The sequence below is a fragment of the Eptatretus burgeri genome, chromosome 3, assembly GCF_056783735.1.
Source record: "Eptatretus burgeri isolate ZD-2024b chromosome 3, Ebu_testis_v1, whole genome shotgun sequence".
NCBI lineage: Eukaryota > Metazoa > Chordata > Myxini > Myxiniformes > Myxinidae > Eptatretus > Eptatretus burgeri.
Genome location: NC_140963.1, coordinates 63,894,350 through 63,913,384, shown reverse-complemented (window position 1 = coordinate 63,913,384; position 19,035 = coordinate 63,894,350). Strand labels below are relative to the sequence as shown.

Below are 19,035 nucleotides of genomic sequence, written 5' to 3'. Positions count from 1 at the left end.
TGGGTTGGGGTTTCACATGCAGGCCATCGCATGATCGCATCACAAAGGGTAAGATTCCATGGTCTCATAAATCTGATTGCCCATTCTGTAAGCATTAGTTAATGGATAGCCTGGTGTTGGTTTAGTGGTTAGGGTGGTGGCTTGGGATCCTAGGGTCCTGAGTTCAAGCCCCGTTGGCTGCTGAATTAAAAAATACACCAGGAGGTTGACTCAGCCTGTCATCCTTCCGAGGTCAGCAAAATGAGCACCAGTATACTGGCAAGGGGGACACTGCATCAGTGGCATAGCCGCGTCCCAACCAGTGATGTAACTAGCAGCCACAGGCTGCACTCGATATAGATAGATATATATATATATATATATATATATATATATATATATATATATATATATATATATATATATATATATATATATATATATATATATATATATATATATATATATATATATATATATATATGAGAGAGAGAGAGTTAATGGATATTAAAGAAGTAAATGAGGAACGAGCAAGTTATTGGCAGCAGCCTGAATGCTCTGACGACTGCAGTGACGGCAAAGGCAAACCACCCAGTGTAATCCTTGGCACGTTGGTGCTCTGTCAACACTGTAACTGCCTTCGGGTAGAACACAGAGCACCACAGAATGACCTGCAACTGCGAGGGACGTGCCATACACCGAAAGGAAGCTCAACTGAATGTGTACCTCTGTTGAGTCACACCTCGCACATTGCAGCTATGACGTCACACGAAAGCTAAAGGAGTCAGGACTAGTTGCTATGGATACTTTCATTGTCTAATCGATTGTCCACAAGTCAGTGAGATCTGATCAAGGGTTGTAATGAAAACATCTAAACGAACGAGACTTGTTTAATGAGAAACTTCGTGTTTCAGGTGTATTGTGTTAATTATTTTAATTGATTAATTACTGGTATTTTTGTTCAGCGCACGTCAACGGCATCTCCATGTTCGCCGTCCCAACCTCCGCTCTGCATCTATCATTTATAGGAGAAACTGCATTATTTATTTATTGACCAATACTTTCGATCCCAAAGCTTCGCTCCGCTAGGAGGGGCACCGGCAGGCGAGATGCGGGGAGAGGCATCAATGGTGGGGGGGTCGCGGAGGAGCCCGCATTCTTTGGCGTCTTTCCCAGAGCGACGCATTGCCGGCGGAGCAGGATCATCGCTTCTCGCTGCGGCATGGAAGAACGCGCGCTCTGAGCACCAAAGGGTGACCACGTCCAAAGAGGAACAAAGGGTGACCACGTCCGAAGAGGAACGAAGGGTGACCACGTCCGAAGAGGAACAAAGGGTGACCACGTCCGAAGAGGAACAAAGGGTGACCACGTCCGAAGAGGAACAAAGGGTGACCACGTCCACAAAGGCGCAGCGAGAAGGAGCGCGATGTCCACCAACGTAACAGCAAGAGCATCTCCCATCGGTGGGGCTCGGACTAAAGTAGCGGCCACCAGCAGAGCAAGTAAGCCATCCGCTCGTCACCACTCTACGCCCCCCCCCCCACTACCCCGATACTCCCTCCTCTTCTTCTTTTAATAGTGCAAACAAATATTTATGTGACACATTTTTCAAGCTCCCCTGAAATATCTCATGCACTGCAAGATCAACATACACAAATTGGAAAGAATTTTGATCCTGCCAAAATCATGGATGTTCCACCAGCCAGTGGAGTTCATTTCGCATCAATCAACCATTACAGTAACTGGGTGCGGACGGAATGGGATGGGAGGGGTTGGTGGTGTTTAGGTTATAGAGAGAAAACATGGCAGAACTGACGGTTTAAATAGTAATATACTAACTAAACAACAACAGTTATTTCCTTTAAGGGTCCAATTATTCCTATGTTTTGGTGGGATTGGCCATGGGGGGGGGGGGGAATTTTTGGACCAAGCATCTTCAGCAACTGTTTGGCCAGGCCTGACATTGACTGGAGCTGATTTGAACAGGAATTTGTAATTTGTTCAGGTTGCTGACGATAACTCACCGACTCTGTGAAATACACTGTGGGATGTTTTATGTAGCACCAACTAATATGCGTAGAGTGCCTGAACGTCCTTCTCATGATGGCACATACACTTTGTTCGACAACGCCATGCTCACGAAGAACCATTCGGTTCAGGAATCGAACCCAGACCAAACTTTCACCCCATTGTCGTACTATTACAGACAGACTATCAACTCGATTCAGCATCGTTGGTTCAGCAAGTTAATACTAAACAGGTGAAAGGTAATTGTACTCCCTAAGCACAATTCTGAGACAACGTAATAATATATTTTTTTTATTTGATTTTGATGTACGATACCATACTCTTTACAGAGCATTTGTGTTTCTGAAACAGTTTCTTGGCAGGCATTTTACTGGGTGGTTTACCATTGCCTTCCCAGTGTTGGTTGACCATGCTCTATCCTTCTAAATGCTGAGTGCCAAGCAAGGAAGCAAAATGTACCATTTTTAAGCTCTTTGCTATGACTCAGCCAAGGTTTGAACCACCAACCTCCCAGACTCAGAGCAGACATTACACCACTGAGTCTGGAATAATAATAATGATTATAATAACAACTATAAGAACAAGGAGCTGATACTCTAGGTCTCCAGCCTTTTGAGTGGTATGAGGAATAGATCTGTGTAATGTGAAAGCTAAATCTTGAACGGTTTTTGAAATATCCTGTACACAAGCCAAGTTACTGAGATGGTTACCATGGCAACATAATTCAGCCAATCACCACCGTGATATAATCAGGTTGAGATAATGTCATGAGGAATAGATATCTGTAATATGAAAGCTAAATGTTCAACGGTTTTTGAAATATTGCGTACACAAAAGTATATGGACGGATGATCGGTCAGACGGAGCTCATGCCACTATCTCCCGTCCCCGACCTTGTCAGAGGGGTGGGTGACAACTAGTCAACTAAATTTACAGACATCTGCAGGCGAATGCAAATTCTTCTCTCCTTCCATGCACTTTGAACCCTGTAAAATCAAAAGGAAGACATTGGATCAATGCTTACCTGCATTATCCTGAAGGGGCTGTGGAAAGGTATTTTCTCACCCCCCCCCCCCCTTATGTGAGGTTAAGCAATTTATTAGCTCTGTCAGTGGATAATCGAATAACTACTTAATTTCAAACACATATTTTGAAAACTGTAGAACACGAATTTGAACATGGATCTGAACACAATCCTGCAGTTTTTACAGTACCGTACTTTGGTTCTGAATTTGGCAAATTGTACTGAATCTCGTCCTGATTGCGCATGCGCAGAGAGGAGTCAGATACATTTTTTACTGTCTGGCAGTCAAACAAAATTTCAAAATCATTCCAAATAGGAAACTTGCTGTTTTTAAGGACGTCATACAGAACACAAACAACAGGCACGAAGAACTAATTTATCGTGTTACATGAGGTGGTGTAAAAGACAATGCATCAATGGTGGTAGACTTCCTTAAAAAATGTTCCCTTCAGCCCTCAAAACTTTTATTTATTTAAATTGAATTATATTGTTGTAGATTTGTGCCGCGTCGGCGTGCGGACGACCGCTTCAACCCAATCGCGGCCGCGCGCCTACCGAACGCGACAATCCAGTCGTGACTTTCCGGACCAACCCCGGAATCCAGCCACAGATGCCTTAACGCATCATAAACTAGTCAGATACTCTGTCCACGCGCTACAGGGTCGATTGCCGATTGTCGATTGACCTAACTATTCACGCGGACAGAAATACCAAGAGTTTATACCTCGACGAAACTCGTACGGAAACGAGCCACTTAAGTACGGTCGTTCCATGTGCGAGCCGAGCGGGTTTAATCGCCGAGTTCCGTTGGACCAGATTATTACTTTTATCGGCTTTAAAAGCCAGCTCATCCTCTGTACGCACCATGGCAGTCAATGGCAGGAAGTAACGCAAACGAGCAGGTGAATATTTGAACAAGGGGACATTTATTTCCAGCACGCATGCAATCAACGAATGGGGGGATGGGGACATGACACGAGCAAAAGCCTACAGCCAGTTCTATGCAGAATGTACAAACGAGCATGCACTTAACAACAATTCTACTTAACAAGACAAGGTGCCACAGACTTTCACACAAAACCTAGAAAAGAACAGGGCTCGTGAGCCTTTATTTATACTCGGAGCCCGGATAACCGAGGGCTCACAAGAGGCCGCTCAGGTTACCTTGCCGCCGCTTGTGGCGACTCGAAGGTTTTCGGGCTGGTGACCTCTGGTGTCTCTGTTCGGTCCCTGTGTCGCAAACGTGCCAGTCGCTTGGGCGGTTTGAGCAGCTTGGCGAGCAGCTTGCTTGGTTCCCCTCGGTCGTCCGGCCTTCATCGCGGCCTGGTCGGTCGGGCCTGGCCGGCGACGCATTGGAGGAGTGAACGGGTCTTTTGCTCTTTTGGTTGATGCTCTTTGGGACCAGTCCACCATCTCAACGACGTCGCTCGACCGCCTTCAGGGCCGTTCGCCCGGGCCACGACACAGCTTGCTCGACTTCACCGCAGCTTGGCAGGACCTCTGGCGCGCGCTCCTCTCCGGCTGTTCTCTGACGACCTCCCAGGTGTGACTCTCAGCGCGACTCTCTGATGCTCCTCGTGCCTTCCTCTCCCACGACTGTCCGCCTCCAGAGAGCGACGAATATCTCCTCCGAGCGGCGCACACACCTCGCCCGACACTCGACTCCTTCTTGCGACTCGACTCCGCCCTTTTTATAATGCTGTCACGACACCGCCCTTCAAACTGTCACCCGAGGCTAGAGCTCCGCCCACTCTTCACCTCCGAACCGTCACCCCTGAATGCCTCGCGGGAAACCCCATTCTCGACGTCACTTGTTCGTTCTGGGGAAAGCCCTTCTATGATCCGACTATGCAAATCGGCTCGCGCTGTGGCGAAAGTTGGTGAGGAGGTGGTGTTGTTTGCTGTTGTTGTTCGCATTGTAGATGATGGCGTTGTTGGCGTTGTTTTGAAATAAAAGACAGAGAAAGAATAACGGCTACCTCGAAGATTCACAGCCTGGCACACGAACAAGACCCGTTATACATTGGTGGGGAAATCTAACCTGAAACACACACTTATCGAAATAACTGACCTCTGTGGAACCTGAACGGTGTTCTGTGAATTTCCACAACCGTAACAATATATTTGAACACTGCAGAACACAAACCGCCTTTTGTCACTTCCAAAAACCTCCAGTTTGTCAGTACTTGGAAAAAATATTAAACCATTTTATGCCCTCTCAACCAATCAAATGTATCACTCGCGCTCTCAGCATTTTGGGAATATCGAGATTCAGACAATATTGTGACCAATTGGAAATATATTTTGTGCTCAGAAATGCGATGCAAGAGTTGGAAAGACCCTTCCCATGTTCTTTTTCTGAGGACTGCACTGGATGAACTGTTCTATGCACTCTCTAGATGTGCCAAGTATTGCCTAGATTGGTTTAAATATAAAGGCTGAGCAAACCAAAACCCTGAAGTGAGTTTCCAATTATGACGTTTGATCCCCCTGAAGACACTGGATCAAATTTGCCTGCTTTCCTCTGAAGGGCTGGGAGCAAAGTATCTTTATGCCAGAAGTTAAATATAAATGTTTGGCAAGCCAGAAACCTTAATTTGATGTCCCATTATGACCTGTGATCCCTTGTGGAAAATGTTTCAAAAAGGAAGAAAAAACACCAAACAATGTCTCTCTGATTCGATTTGGTGGGGCTATCATGGCAATGTATCATTTTGCTAATTATTGTCTGGATTGTTCAAAGGTACAGCAAGCAAAAAAAAAAAAAATTTGTAACTCATGTGGACCTTTGATCCTTGTATACTCTTGAAAACAATTCCAATCCGAAATGTTTATATGCTCCTTTCAGTGGCTGTTTGAAAGAGCCTTTGTGCAAACTTTCACCACAAAGACTAAAATACCAGGGAATGGCAAAGCAAAATGTGTGATTATTAAATCTTTCACTTTTGACCTCTGAAGGTCAGAACTGAGCCTGATGGAAAAAGTTCAAAAGGTTTTTGTGCATTTTAGAACGAAATCCCCCCATGCCAAGTTTAACTGGATTAATCAGAAATGAAGGAATTGTTTTGCGATTGTAATTGTTAGAAAGAAAGAGAAAGAAGAAAAAAGAAAGAGGAATGTAATATGTATGTATGTACCCCTGTTAATGCACCCCAAACCCACCTCCTTAAAATTCCCTGCTTTCCTTCCTGAAAGTCAGCACCCCAGTGTTCAGCACCCCATCTCTCTCCCTTCCACAGATCTCCTAATGTCTCTGTTCCCCACTGCTTTGTCCTTCCCTCTCCCACCCCTCTTGTCTCTTGCCCCCCTTGTTGTGCGTTGAGTGTTAGCTCTCATACGAGCCTCGACAATGTATACAATTTTTTTTTTTAACTACCCGGATGGGTCACACAACTAATGTTTCTAACTGACATCACCAAACATCTAAACAAACTCAAACTCCATCTGCACGGTGCAGGCCAAACTGTAATGGGTCTTTTTCAAACACGGAAGGCATTTCTTGTGAAACTTGCCCTTTTTTCTCAGGACATCGACATCTCGACTTTCTGCTATATCCAACATCTCAAAGTACTCTTGACGCATCACACCATCAGTGTTGCTGAGATTGGAATGCACATGCAAGAACTCGCATCAGAATTTTCGGTCAGATTTCAAGATTCCCAACGTTTTGGCCCTTTATGTTCTCCTTTCTAATGAAAGCAGATGACTTTGATGCCAGTGACATGGATTTGACAGTGTTTCAGTGGATGGGTGTTGAGGATTTCAAAATGAAGCTCATTGAGTTACAATGCTCAGGCTTATGGGCCTCGAAGTTTCAGGATCTGCAGCGCACACTTGAGGCTATGGAGAGAGAGAGAGAGATCATGGGGTCTCTATCCTGACCTGTTTGAGATCCCTCCCTGTGAAATTTGACTGTTTGAAGGAAGTGGCCTTTTTACTGCTCTCAGCATTTGGATCTACATACCTCTGTGAACATATCTTTTCACATAAGAAGTCAGATCTCTGCACCTGCAGGAGTCCATTAACAACTGAACACTCAGAGGCTAGTGTGCTGCTTCAAATGTCAAACAAGGAACCCACCATTGGAGAACTCGGTAAAGGAAAGCAAGGGCAAGGATCACACTAAATGGTAAGATCTGCCTTTTAACTTATATATTTATGAAGGAAGCTGCTAAAATGTAAGTATGACGATTGTTGATGTTTCAGATATATCAATGGCATGCATATCCGTAAATAAGAGTGGATAAGTTATGTATTCACACGCCACTTCTGAAAGGTTTCCGACCCCTGATTGTAGTTAAACATCCTAAAATCGAGAAGCTCCATGCATGATCATTCCCAGTGCCTGAATGCTGGGTGTCCTGATGAATGTTATTGTTTGGACCAAGCCTGCTGGTCAGATGCCAAATTTTCTCGACTGAAGAAGGTTCTTGGCTCTCTCAAAACAACTATGATCCCTTTCAGCAGTGCAGTTTGTGAGAGAATAGGTAACATAGCTTGTTGGACATGTGGGAAATCGAGCTATGGCAGTAGGTAAGGTGGTTGCATCAAACAGCCAGTAAAAATACACTAATATGAACATGGTGAATGAGACAAAAGCATATAATTCTTTGTGAACATTAGGAGATGCCGTTACACACACAGACTTAGACATTGTTGTTTGGAAAGCTGACCTTCAACCCCACTCCGCACAGCACTACCTGGCCTTTCCTCCTCTTACTTGTTCCTTTCTTCTCTCCTCGCTGCTTCGTCATTTCCTCACCCTCCCTCATAATTATCCTTTCTTCTATTCTTTCCAAACCCCATTGTGTGTACGTACTAAGTAAGTGGCTTGACTTCACTTTGTCACAGGGCTGAACCATTGGAAAAATTTGGTTATGCTACTGAGATGAAACCTTCCAGTTAGTGCCATTGTTGAGTCCTGACAGGATGGTACACAAGTGGCACACTTAACTTTGAGCTCACTAGCCTGGGTTCGATTCCTGACCAAACTGTAAACTGTGGAATTGAAACTTTGCAGACATTCCGTTGCATCATAAAGTGTGCCGTCCATCCGAGAGAGGGACGTTGAGCTGGGTGTCACATCTGCTAGTATTATCCGGTGGATGTTTATCATCTTTCACAAAGAGTCGATGAGTTGTTGCCAACACCTTGAACAAATTACTAATTCTTTCCCAAACAAGCTCCAGTCAAACATCATGCTTTGCCAGCCGGTTCATGAAAGACCAACCCCCCAAGAAGTTGAGTATTATAATTGGAGCTATTACTGAAGTAGTAGTTAATATATACCGGTGTTGATTAGTAAGTTTTATCGATAAGTTAAATGAGTGAATGATCATGATCATGATGAATGATTATGGATAATAAAAGTTGTTCATTTGAGTAATTCTTTGTCATCCTTCTGGCTTATTAACCAATTCCTGTGATATATAACAAAGTTAATAATTATTCATTCCTCCACAATGAAGATCACATTGTATAGTGGCATATTTCCTTTTCTACAGTGTCAGGTACAGTGCACCAAACTTTACACTACATTTATTTTCCCACATTGATGTACCTTTTGTTGCATCTTCAAAATCATCGCAAGTGGAGGCCAACATGGCTACATGGTCCTTTGTATCACGTGCCATATTGTCATGTGTGCCATTTCTGGGAACCTTACAACGTGTATTTATATAAACTCTTCACAAAAATTAAGCAACAAGACTTTTGAAGCTTTCATTGTTTTTCACGATAAGCTCAAACTTGTTCATATTCTGCTTGAAGACCAGCATGTTCACCTGTACACTCAACAAACAAACATGATGTAAGCAGAAGCCAAAGTTGAGTTGTTTGTGCTCTGCAAGCTGTGCACACCCTCATGGCTCTTTCACCTGTGTCTGTGGACTGTGGGTCATTGTTACCAAAGCGGTTCTTCGAGCATGGTCGACGAACAGGAGAAGAGGGTAACTTTTCCACAAGAAAAGCAAAAGCCACCAAGGAGCTGATGTTTCAGGTGTCTACCCCTGGTTGGGGCAGGCAAGAGAGGTGTCGTAATAACCGTTTCATTATTCCGTGCTGGAAACGACAATGATGCCAGTATGATGACATAGTTGGCATATGTCATGGATTAAGCTTTGGTAAGCATCAAGGATTTGCATTAGGAGTGGAGAAATTGGGAGAAGTGAGAGGTGAAGAGAGTGGTTGGGATAGTGAGAGGGTGGGTGGTTGTGAAGGGGTAAGAGAAACCACAGAAAGTGTGTTTTATAATTAATGTTTAATAATTTTGCGGATCAACGAGGAAGGAAAGAGGAGGAAAAATAAAGTAAGAAGCAAATGAATGTAAAAAAAAACAAAAAACAATACATATGTGGATTAGGAAGTGATGTTTCAATGGAAAGAAAAATGCTAATTCAGACCATTCGGTACTCTACTCGACTCACAAACTTGAAAATAGGATGTTATTCCCTGAGTTTCCTTTTATCATTGTTCTCTGAATCCATGAACACAATGAATTATAAAATGCGTCATAACACATCGAAAATGCAAAGGAAAGTCAAATTACCTTTAAAGGATAATTTAAAATAAGAAATTTTTTTTTTATACAAGGTGGTGTATTTTTACCCTCACCAAAGGAGAGTATTGCATATGGGTCTTTGTTTGTTTGTTTCGCTGCACAGAATGCACGAACGGAGGCCACCAATGCCACTTCGTGGTGTACACGTTCTTTTTTTCAACCAGTACCTCTATATTCAAAAATATGTATTTACAGTTAAAATGTGAGAACGTCAATATGGTATGTACAATTATAATGTGAGTTCATCTATAAAATAACTACAATTATAATGTGAGTATGTCGATAAAGTATGTACAATGAGAATGTGAGTTCATCTATAAAATAACTACAATTATAATGTGAGTATGTCGATAAAGTATGTACAATTAGAATGTGAGTACGTCTATAAAGTTTGTGCAATTAGAATGTGAGTTCATCTATAAAATAACTCCAATTATAATGTGAGTATGTCGATAAAGTATGTACAATTAGAATGTGAGTACGTCTATAAAGTTTGTGCAATTAGAATGTGAGTTCATCTATGAAATAACTCCAATTATAATGTGAGTATGTCGATAAAGTATGTACAATTAGAATGTGAGTACGTCTATAAAATAACTACAATTATAATGTGAGTATGTCGATAAAGTATGTACAATTAGAATGTGAGTACGTCTATAAAATAACTACAGTTATAATGTGAGTATGTCGATAAAGTATGTACAATGAGAATGTGAGTTCATCTATAAAATAACTACAATTATAATGTGAGTATGTCGATAGAGTATGTACAATTAGAATGTGAGTATGTCTATAAAGTTTGTGCAATTAGAATGTGAGTTCATCTATAAAATAACTCCAATTATAATGTGAGTATGTCGATAAAGTATGCACAATTAGAATGTGAGGCATCTATAAAGTATGTACAATGAGAATGTGAGATATCTATAATGTATGTACAATTAGAATGTGAGTACGTCTATAAAGTATGGACAATTATAATGTGAGTTCATCTATAAAATAACTATAATTATAATGTGAGTATGTCTATAAAGTATGTACAATTAGAATGTAAGTTCATCTATGAAATATACTACAATTATAATGTGAGTATGTCGATAAAGTATGTACAATTAGAATGTGAGAACGTCTATAAAGTATATACAATTAGAATGTGAGTATGTCTATAAAGTTTGTATGACTAGAATGTGAGTACGTCTATAAAGTATGTTCAATTAGAATGTGAGTACATCTACAAAGTATGTACGATTAGAATGTGAGTATGTCTATAAAGACCGTACAGTTCAATTACATTGCGAGTATGTCTATAAAATAGGTACAGTAAACCCTCAAATATTGCATGTTCTAATATCGTGGGAGTTGACCAATCATGGGCAACCTATTGTGTTCCTATTTTGTTATCGTGGGATTTCATTTCGACCAATCACAGTTTTTGAGCTGAGATGGGTCTTCGTTTGTGTCCCATGCATTTAAGATTATCTCCCATTACGAGTCTTGTGTTGTTTCTCGTGCACTGCTTTTAATGGCACCCAAACGTAAAGTGATGGACAAAGTTATTTGTGCCAAAAGGCAGAGAAAGGTTATGACATTGAGTGAAAAGATCGAGTTGTTAGATCGGTTGGCTCGAGGTGAAAATGCAGTATCTGTGGGCCGCCTTTACAGGGTCAATGATTGCAGGTAGAACCTTCCCCATTGTTCTCTTCCTCATTCCAAAACCTTCGTTATCCTTCAAACCTCATTCCAAAACCTTCATTTTTCAACTCCTTACTCGAACCTCATTCCAAAACCCTTAATTTCAAAAACAGATACTCTACCATTCTAAAACCCTTAATTTCAAAAACACGTACTCGAATTGCCATTCCAAAACCTTTAATTTCAAAAACACGTACTCAAATTACCATTCCAAAACCCTTAATTTCTGACACCCATATTGAACCGCTATCGCAAAAGCCTTAATTTCTGATACGCGTACTCGAACTCCCATTCTATTGCTTCATTTTCAAAAACACTTTCTCAACCACCGCTCATGAAACTAATCGAGGTGAAGGGATTTACACCGGAGCAGGTTTTTAACACCAATGAGATGGGATTATTCCTGAAGACGATGCCATCTCGTACCTTCTTCTCCAAACATAGAAGATCAGCGTTCAAGATAAGGTGGTTACAGATCGTGTTACCCTTCTCTTATGTAGCAATGCTGCTGGCGACCTGGTGATTCTGCCATCATAAAGCTAATGCTGCTTTTCCAATCGCTGAATTGCCTTCCGTGCTCTGCTTCCCTTGCTCACCGTTCCCCCTTTCCCCGCTCACCCTTCCATACTCACCCTTTCCCTGCTCCCTCTTCCCCGCTCCCTGATCACCCTTCCCCCTTCCCCTCTCACCACTCCCCTTTTCCCCATTCCACCCTGCCCCGCTAACACCATCCCATGCTAAGTCTTGTGTTTTAGGTTTAGGGCAGAGTACAGTGTGAGTACGTAATATTCTTACCCTCATCCATCTCACTGTATTGTAATAAATTTAAAAGGTAAAAGTCTTGTGTTTTGTTTATTTTACACTGTATTTATTTTACTTGCATGTTTATTTCAATGTTAAATGCTTTATACATTTTACATGTTTATTTCAATTATAATGTGTTTATTTCTGGTTGCCATCGATCTTCCTCGATATTTTCTTGAATCCCAGGAACTGAACCCCCGCTTTCCCATTGTATCTTAGTTTCCATGATCGCAGTTTTAACTATCGCAGCATTTTCCAGGAACTTAACCCCTGCGATATTTGAGGGTTTACTGTCCTATAAAACCAGACAAAACAAGTCTGGGCGAGGGTATGCAATCTTTGCTCATTCTCGTTTCATTTGTTTTTGTTGTTGAAAACATTCATTCATAACATGTACTTTTGTTGGCGTGGGAATCAAAATTCGTTTTTTAAATGTTTCAACAAATTACAGACTTTCACCGCAATGATGTGCAAATTTCTTATGCTTCCACATATATATATGTATATATATATATATGTATATATATATATATATGTATATATATGTATATATATATATATATATATATATATATATATATATATGTATATATATATGTATATATATATATATGTATATATATTTCAACAAATTACAGACTTTCACCGCAATGATGTGCAAATTTCTTATGCTTCCACATATATATATATATATATATATATATATATATATATATATATATATATATATATATATATATATATATATATATATATATATATATATATATATATATATATATATATATATATATATATATATATATATATATATATATATATATATATATATATATATATATATATATATATATATATATATATATATATATATATATATATATATATATATATATATATATATAAGATCCAATGTCTGTGTGTCAGTTTTGCATCTCCACCCAAACCATTGGTCACACAAAGTTTAAAATACTACCATATTAATCGCCAAGGAACCAGGCAGTGCAAGGTCAAGAATTTTTTTTGATTTGGACGAAGGCTTTTTTTATGATTCATATCGGTAAATGCCCATACAAAGCAAGCATGAACTCCACATAGCCTGACGACAAATCGCGAGACGCTGCTGATATGGCTGTGTGAGGGTAGGTGCACTGTGATTGGCTCTTGGCAACTGACATCAATGCACCCTTACACTACCTATTTCCATATTCTAAGAATTCAAAATTTTTAAAAATCCGAGCTACAAACGAGCAACAAAAAGTGGGCCAGGGGCCACAAACTTGTGAGTATATATACATATATATATATATATATATATATATATATATATATATATATATATATATATATATATATATAACATATATATATATATATATATATATATATATATATATATATATATATATATTCTTACAACCAGCAGGCATGCAGGCTGAAAATATCAGGTTTTAGAAGTGTTTCGCAGTTGTTTTCACACAACAGAATGTATACATTAATGATTAATGCAAGATAAATGCAAGGGTTGTTCAGTAAGTCCAAGGGCTGATATTGTAAAATACACAGTAATGGTGATTGTTGAGTTCAGTTCTAAAGTTATGTGTCAACAAATAAATAAACTGCAGAGTTCATATAACACCTTACCCTGTGCAATCATGAGAAAAAGGACATGGGAATGGTAACCCCTCCATTTGTATTTGGACGAAGTTAGGTGAGGCATTGAATCACAGGTTGCCGCCATTTTGTCTGAATCTCAATGTTCCCCAGCCATGAGAGTGCGTGCAGCAAATTTTATTGGTCAAGACTGCATACAATTTTTCCAAAGTACTGCTAAACTGAAGGTTTTTGGAAATGCAAATTAAGTTATTTTTGTTCTAGTGTTCAAAATACTGCATATAGTTCAATTAAAATAAAATAAATGTTTTAAAGGTTGTAGAAAAAAAACAACAACCAGAAAAACCAAGGAATTCGATGTTTACTGCCATTGATGGGTTTGGGATGCACCATCTTTTACACCACCTTATTTAACACATTAAATTAGTTTTTCATGCCAGTTGTTTGTGTCCTTTATGATGTTCCTTAAAACAGTAAGTTTCCTGTTTGGAATGATTTTCAATTCATGTTGACAGCCAGACAGAAAGACTGATGCAATTGCTTTGGCCTTCTGTGTGCATACACACGTGGGATGGGACGCCATACAATTTTGTCAAATTCAGAGCAAAAGTACTGCTAAACTACAGGTTTTTGGAAGTGCATCCAAGCTGAATCGTGTTCTAGTGTTCAAAATGTGGCATTGAATTGAAAAAAATTAATTAGTTCCTCGATGGTAGACTAACGACACACATACAAACAGACAGAGTGAACCCATTGCTTTCCTTTGCTTTGTACAGATGGCATAATTAACATGGTGACATAAGTATCAGTCACATAATGTTTCTCAAGATGCAGCCTCATTCATCATCCCTCATACACTGCAATAGTTTTCTCATATATTGCAAAACTAGTCTTTATAAAGACTCGAGTCTGTGGCGGAAGAAAGATATGGATGATGATCTTTTTCAACCAAATATTGAGATAGGTATGTTCATCACTGTAGGAAGGAATGTGAAGAGATGTTTCAGATGTGAGGCATTCTTCAAAGCAAGAGGGTATGGCTTGAACCTCCAGTTTTGAAGAAGGGCTCTCGCCTGAAACATCACTTGACCCTCTTTTACACAGCTTTTATCACACCTCTCTCAACATTAGACTGTGAAAATTCAATGTATTTTCACAGTCCAGTGGAAAGATTTATGGGCTTATTGGTCGTGCAAATTTGAGCAAAGAGTTCCAACTTATGAGTGAAATATTTTCTGCCTAAATCATACATTTTGTCATGAAAACCAAGTGTACATTGATGTGAAAGCTCTTTTCACTGAAGCATTTGTGAAAGAGCTTTGTAGATAATGTGGTTTGTAATTTCATTTTTCCAATCATCCCTTTTGGATTCCAAACCCTTTAGTAGACAATGGCACTGCTCAGATTTTTCTTATTTTATTTATTTACATTTCTACCACTGCTTTGCAACTTTAGAAAACGATTATATGACGCAGAGTAAAGTGTGTGTGTGTGTGCTCGTAAGATAGCCAAGAGGTATGCACACTCACTTCTAAGCTATCTAGCCTGGATTTGATTCCCAACTCAGTTATAAACTGTCATCCTGGTGTTTCACAAGCAGGGCGATCGATCAATGTGTGTGTTCATTCGAATGGATGTTAAACGGGTGTCCCATTTTCCCGTATTAGTTGGTGGATGTAAAAGATCCCATGGTGGTTTTTCATGAAGAGTAGGTGAGCCATCATCGTAACCGTGGTCAAATTCCAAATTCCTGCCATAACTACTGCTGGGAAGGCAATTGCTTTGATAATTGCACACCATAAACCAATGTGTGAGGTCTTGAATTCCTGGCACAACTTGCATGTGGAAATATAAGAATAATGTATTTATTTGAGCATATCTTTTAAAACATGTTTGTGTTATTTGCAACAAATATACAGCTGCCTTACTCTTACACTCTGGTGACTATCAACTTGAGGGGCCATCTATGTATTACCTACCTGTGCACTGAGAGTGGGGAATGGTGTAAAGAAGGGAAAGGGATATGGGAAAAGAGGAGAGAAAACAAAAGGGGGGATGAAAGGGGAAAGGGGAAAGCAGAGAAAGGGCAGGGAACGAGGAGTTAAATGAATGGGAAGGAAAGTAGGTAGATGGTCTACACTGTATAACATATGTTCCCCTATTTAGCATGTAAGTAATATATTTTACACTATAGGAACCTAACTAACATTTTGCTTTAAAATGCTTTGACGAACTTTTCTTCAGTCCTATATCCACCGCGTAGGTGGTTGGTACAGGAGCATTTAAGGTCTGTTAGTTCCACAAGAAATGTTTTTTTTAAAAACTGTTCAATGTGTGCAGGACTTGCAGCTGATGTTGATGTGGCTGTGATGCTCAATGGGTCCGATTTATGCAAAATCAAATCCAGGTCATGGAAGAAGCAGCGGAGGTTCCAACTGCTGGATGACTGTCTCACTGTGCAGTATGAGTCTCGCAAGGCAAGCAAGAACAAGTGCACATGTGAGTCTCTGCACTCCCACAAAAAAAAATTCCACAGCACATGTGCAACATCTGCTGTGCAGTTAGTGGTTCCACGAAAGTGAGCAATTCTTTCCATCAGTGATGTTAAACCATCTAAAGGATTTGGAGATTGTGAAATCTGGAGTAATCACATAAGCTGCTTGTGTGTTTAACCAAGTGCTGAAAATACTTGTGATTAATGTGTGAAGCACTCATTTCCACAACACTCTAAAGTATAAAATGGAAACCGCTTTTCAGTCGTTAAGATATTTATCATTTTGTGCCATGGTTGTCATGGTAAATCGAAATGTTGAACTGCAAACATACCTTTCATGGTGGCCTGGCCTGTCCTGATAGCTTTGTGAGCAAAAAGCCTTCCAATAATGCCAAACGTTTCCTTTGGTGCCGCTGTGCACCTGGCTTGGAGAACTTTTTGATATTTGTGTTCATATTGTTTGTTTGTTTTAAATCCTACGCCGACCAAACCCTGAGATGAAATATAAACCAAGAGCCATTTCATAGTTTCCAAGAAGCATGTTGCAAACTTTGGTTGTTTTTGTTTTTCTCTTCACTATGTTTAACGATGTTAACATTTTTAGATTTATTTGAAAATAGAGTATACAGTCAATAGGATGAGCTCGAGATAATGCATGCACGTTTGCATTGTTTAGCCTGGGTTAGGTTTTTCAACTGATTACATACTGTCAGATTGATGTTTCATAAGCAGGGTGTTGCATCACAAAGGGCACCATCCCCAATGCCATCTGCCAACTGGATGTCAATGTGACTGCCCCGTCTGCCAACTAAGTTGGTGAATGTTAAAGGTTCTACAGTCTGTTTTCTGAAGAGCCGCTGAGGTTAGGCAAGTTATTGCCGGTATCCTGGTCAAATTCCAAATTTCTGGCCTATCGAGGGGATGGGCACCACCAGGTCTACTTGCCCTTGCAACTGCCATCATGGCATCTCGACAGTCTGCTCGGTCATGGGATGGATGCCAGTTATAATGTTTACATACGGTATAGTATGTCCATCCATCCATTGGGACCATCCTCTGTGCAGAGTCTTGGTGCTGCCAAAGTAATCTCCTTGGCTAATGAGCACAATCCTGGACGGATCGCCACTCCGACACAGGATACCAGCAAGCTGGCACTCATTTTGCCAACCTTGGAAGGATGACAGGCAGAGTCAATCCCACCTGGTATTAATTCAACAGCTCAGTGGGATTTGAACTCAGGGTCCTAGGATCCAAAGCCCACCACCCGAACCATTAAGCCAACACAATAATATGTCGAACATTGCAAAAGTTTTCAGAATGGTACTCGCACAAGTACAGGAAATGTCAATTTTTAATTATATATTTTTTAAAGACATATAGGTGGATATAAATTGGAAATAATTTTCTTATGAATGTCATAAATGGTACAGTACTTCAATTTTGGAAAAATATAAATGGTGTTTCATGGAATATTGTGAGTATCTTGTTCTGAAAACGTTTCTTATAATGCTCAGTGTAAGTAAAAGTTATCAATGTGTCTCTTTTCCGAAGTGTACTTTGCTTCTTAACAAGTAATTATACTTCATATTCTCATCCATGCTTCCAAAGTCCTATTCATAGTTTGGCAGTTGATGCTGCCTGCAGCCTTTGTTAGGAAGACATTGTTAGGAAGTCTGACTTATTTTTAGTTAGGAATGTATTTACATATTAAATGTTTGGAAAAAACAATGGTGGGCTTCCTGTGCCACTGACAAGACAGAAGGTACAAAGTGAAATCATAAATTGGAGAAACGGTAATAAAAATGAAGGAGTACATCAACAAGATGGCATGTAGGAAGAAAAATAACAAGAGAAAACATCATACAATGGATGGAAGCCCTCGGTGTCAGACATGGGATCAGGGCTGCCTCTCGAGAGACATTTTGAGCTTTTGATACAGTTTGGCACCCCGTCTGGCTCATAAAATTATCTGCCTCTGGCAACAAAAGCCAACTCCATACATGGCTCTCTGACTTCCTCTAGTCTCGTCGCCAGTGTGTGGCTCTCAACCGAATCCTTTCATCTCCTCTCCCTGTTCAGGGTGGTGTGCCCCAGGGCAGTGTTCTGGGCCCCATCCTATTACTAATCTTCATCAGTAATCTCTCAGACTATCTGGAAAAACCTATTTCTCTGTTTGCTGATGATTCCACCCACTGCCATGACATCCCTCATCCTTCAGATAGGCAGGCTGCAGCCTCTTCCCTCTCTTCAGACCTTCATTAAAATCACAAGATGATCAAACACTTGGAATATGTCTTTCAATCATGACAAATCTCACACTCTCACTATCTCTCTCTCTCTGAAAGGATCATCTGGCAAACCCTCCCATAAACTTTCTTAACAAGAGGAAGTTCAGTTATTACAACTCCTCGGTATCACGATCAGCCATGATCTTTCTTGGGCAAACCACATTTCAAAGTCGGCATCCAAAGCCAGCTACCGACTGGGCATCCTTGTCATACAAAGTCCTTCATTGGCACACCTGAACTCCTATCTACCGACGTGGCCTTAATCCGCAGCTTGATGGAGTACTGCTCTCCGTTCTGGGTCCCCTGCCTCACATCTTGCTTAGCTTGATGTTGTGGAAACCAAGACCTTCAAGATTAATAAAATCTCCCACGATGAAGCTGAGTCTCTGAGCATTTCCCATCGCAGGCAGGTCGGTGGTCTCTGTCTTCTGTCGCCTCCTTTCTGGTCTTGCACCCTTTGCTCTCTCCATCTCCCCCCCCACCCCCTCCAGGCTTCTACAGGGTGCACACGGTCCACCATCAACCCCCTTCTGGTGAAACTCCCAAAATCCAG

At 40.5% G+C, this 19,035-nt stretch overlaps 1 protein-coding gene across 2 annotated transcripts in view; it reads left to right on the top strand.

The window, feature by feature from the left end:
- The first annotated feature begins 1,133 nt into the window (after window positions 1–1,133).
- Window positions 1,134–19,035, top strand: part of LOC147030063 (1-phosphatidylinositol 4,5-bisphosphate phosphodiesterase delta-4-like) — a 125,114-nt gene continuing 107,212 nt past the window's right edge. For both annotated transcript variants that reach the window (XM_085873776.1, XM_085873775.1), the window contains exons 1-2: window positions 1,134–1,481; window positions 16,041–16,199. In XM_085873776.1, the coding sequence (XP_085729902.1) occupies window positions 1,406–1,481; window positions 16,041–16,199 (235 nt within the window). In that variant the 5' untranslated portion in view covers window positions 1,134–1,405. The remainder of the gene's footprint in view (window positions 1,482–16,040; window positions 16,200–19,035) is intronic.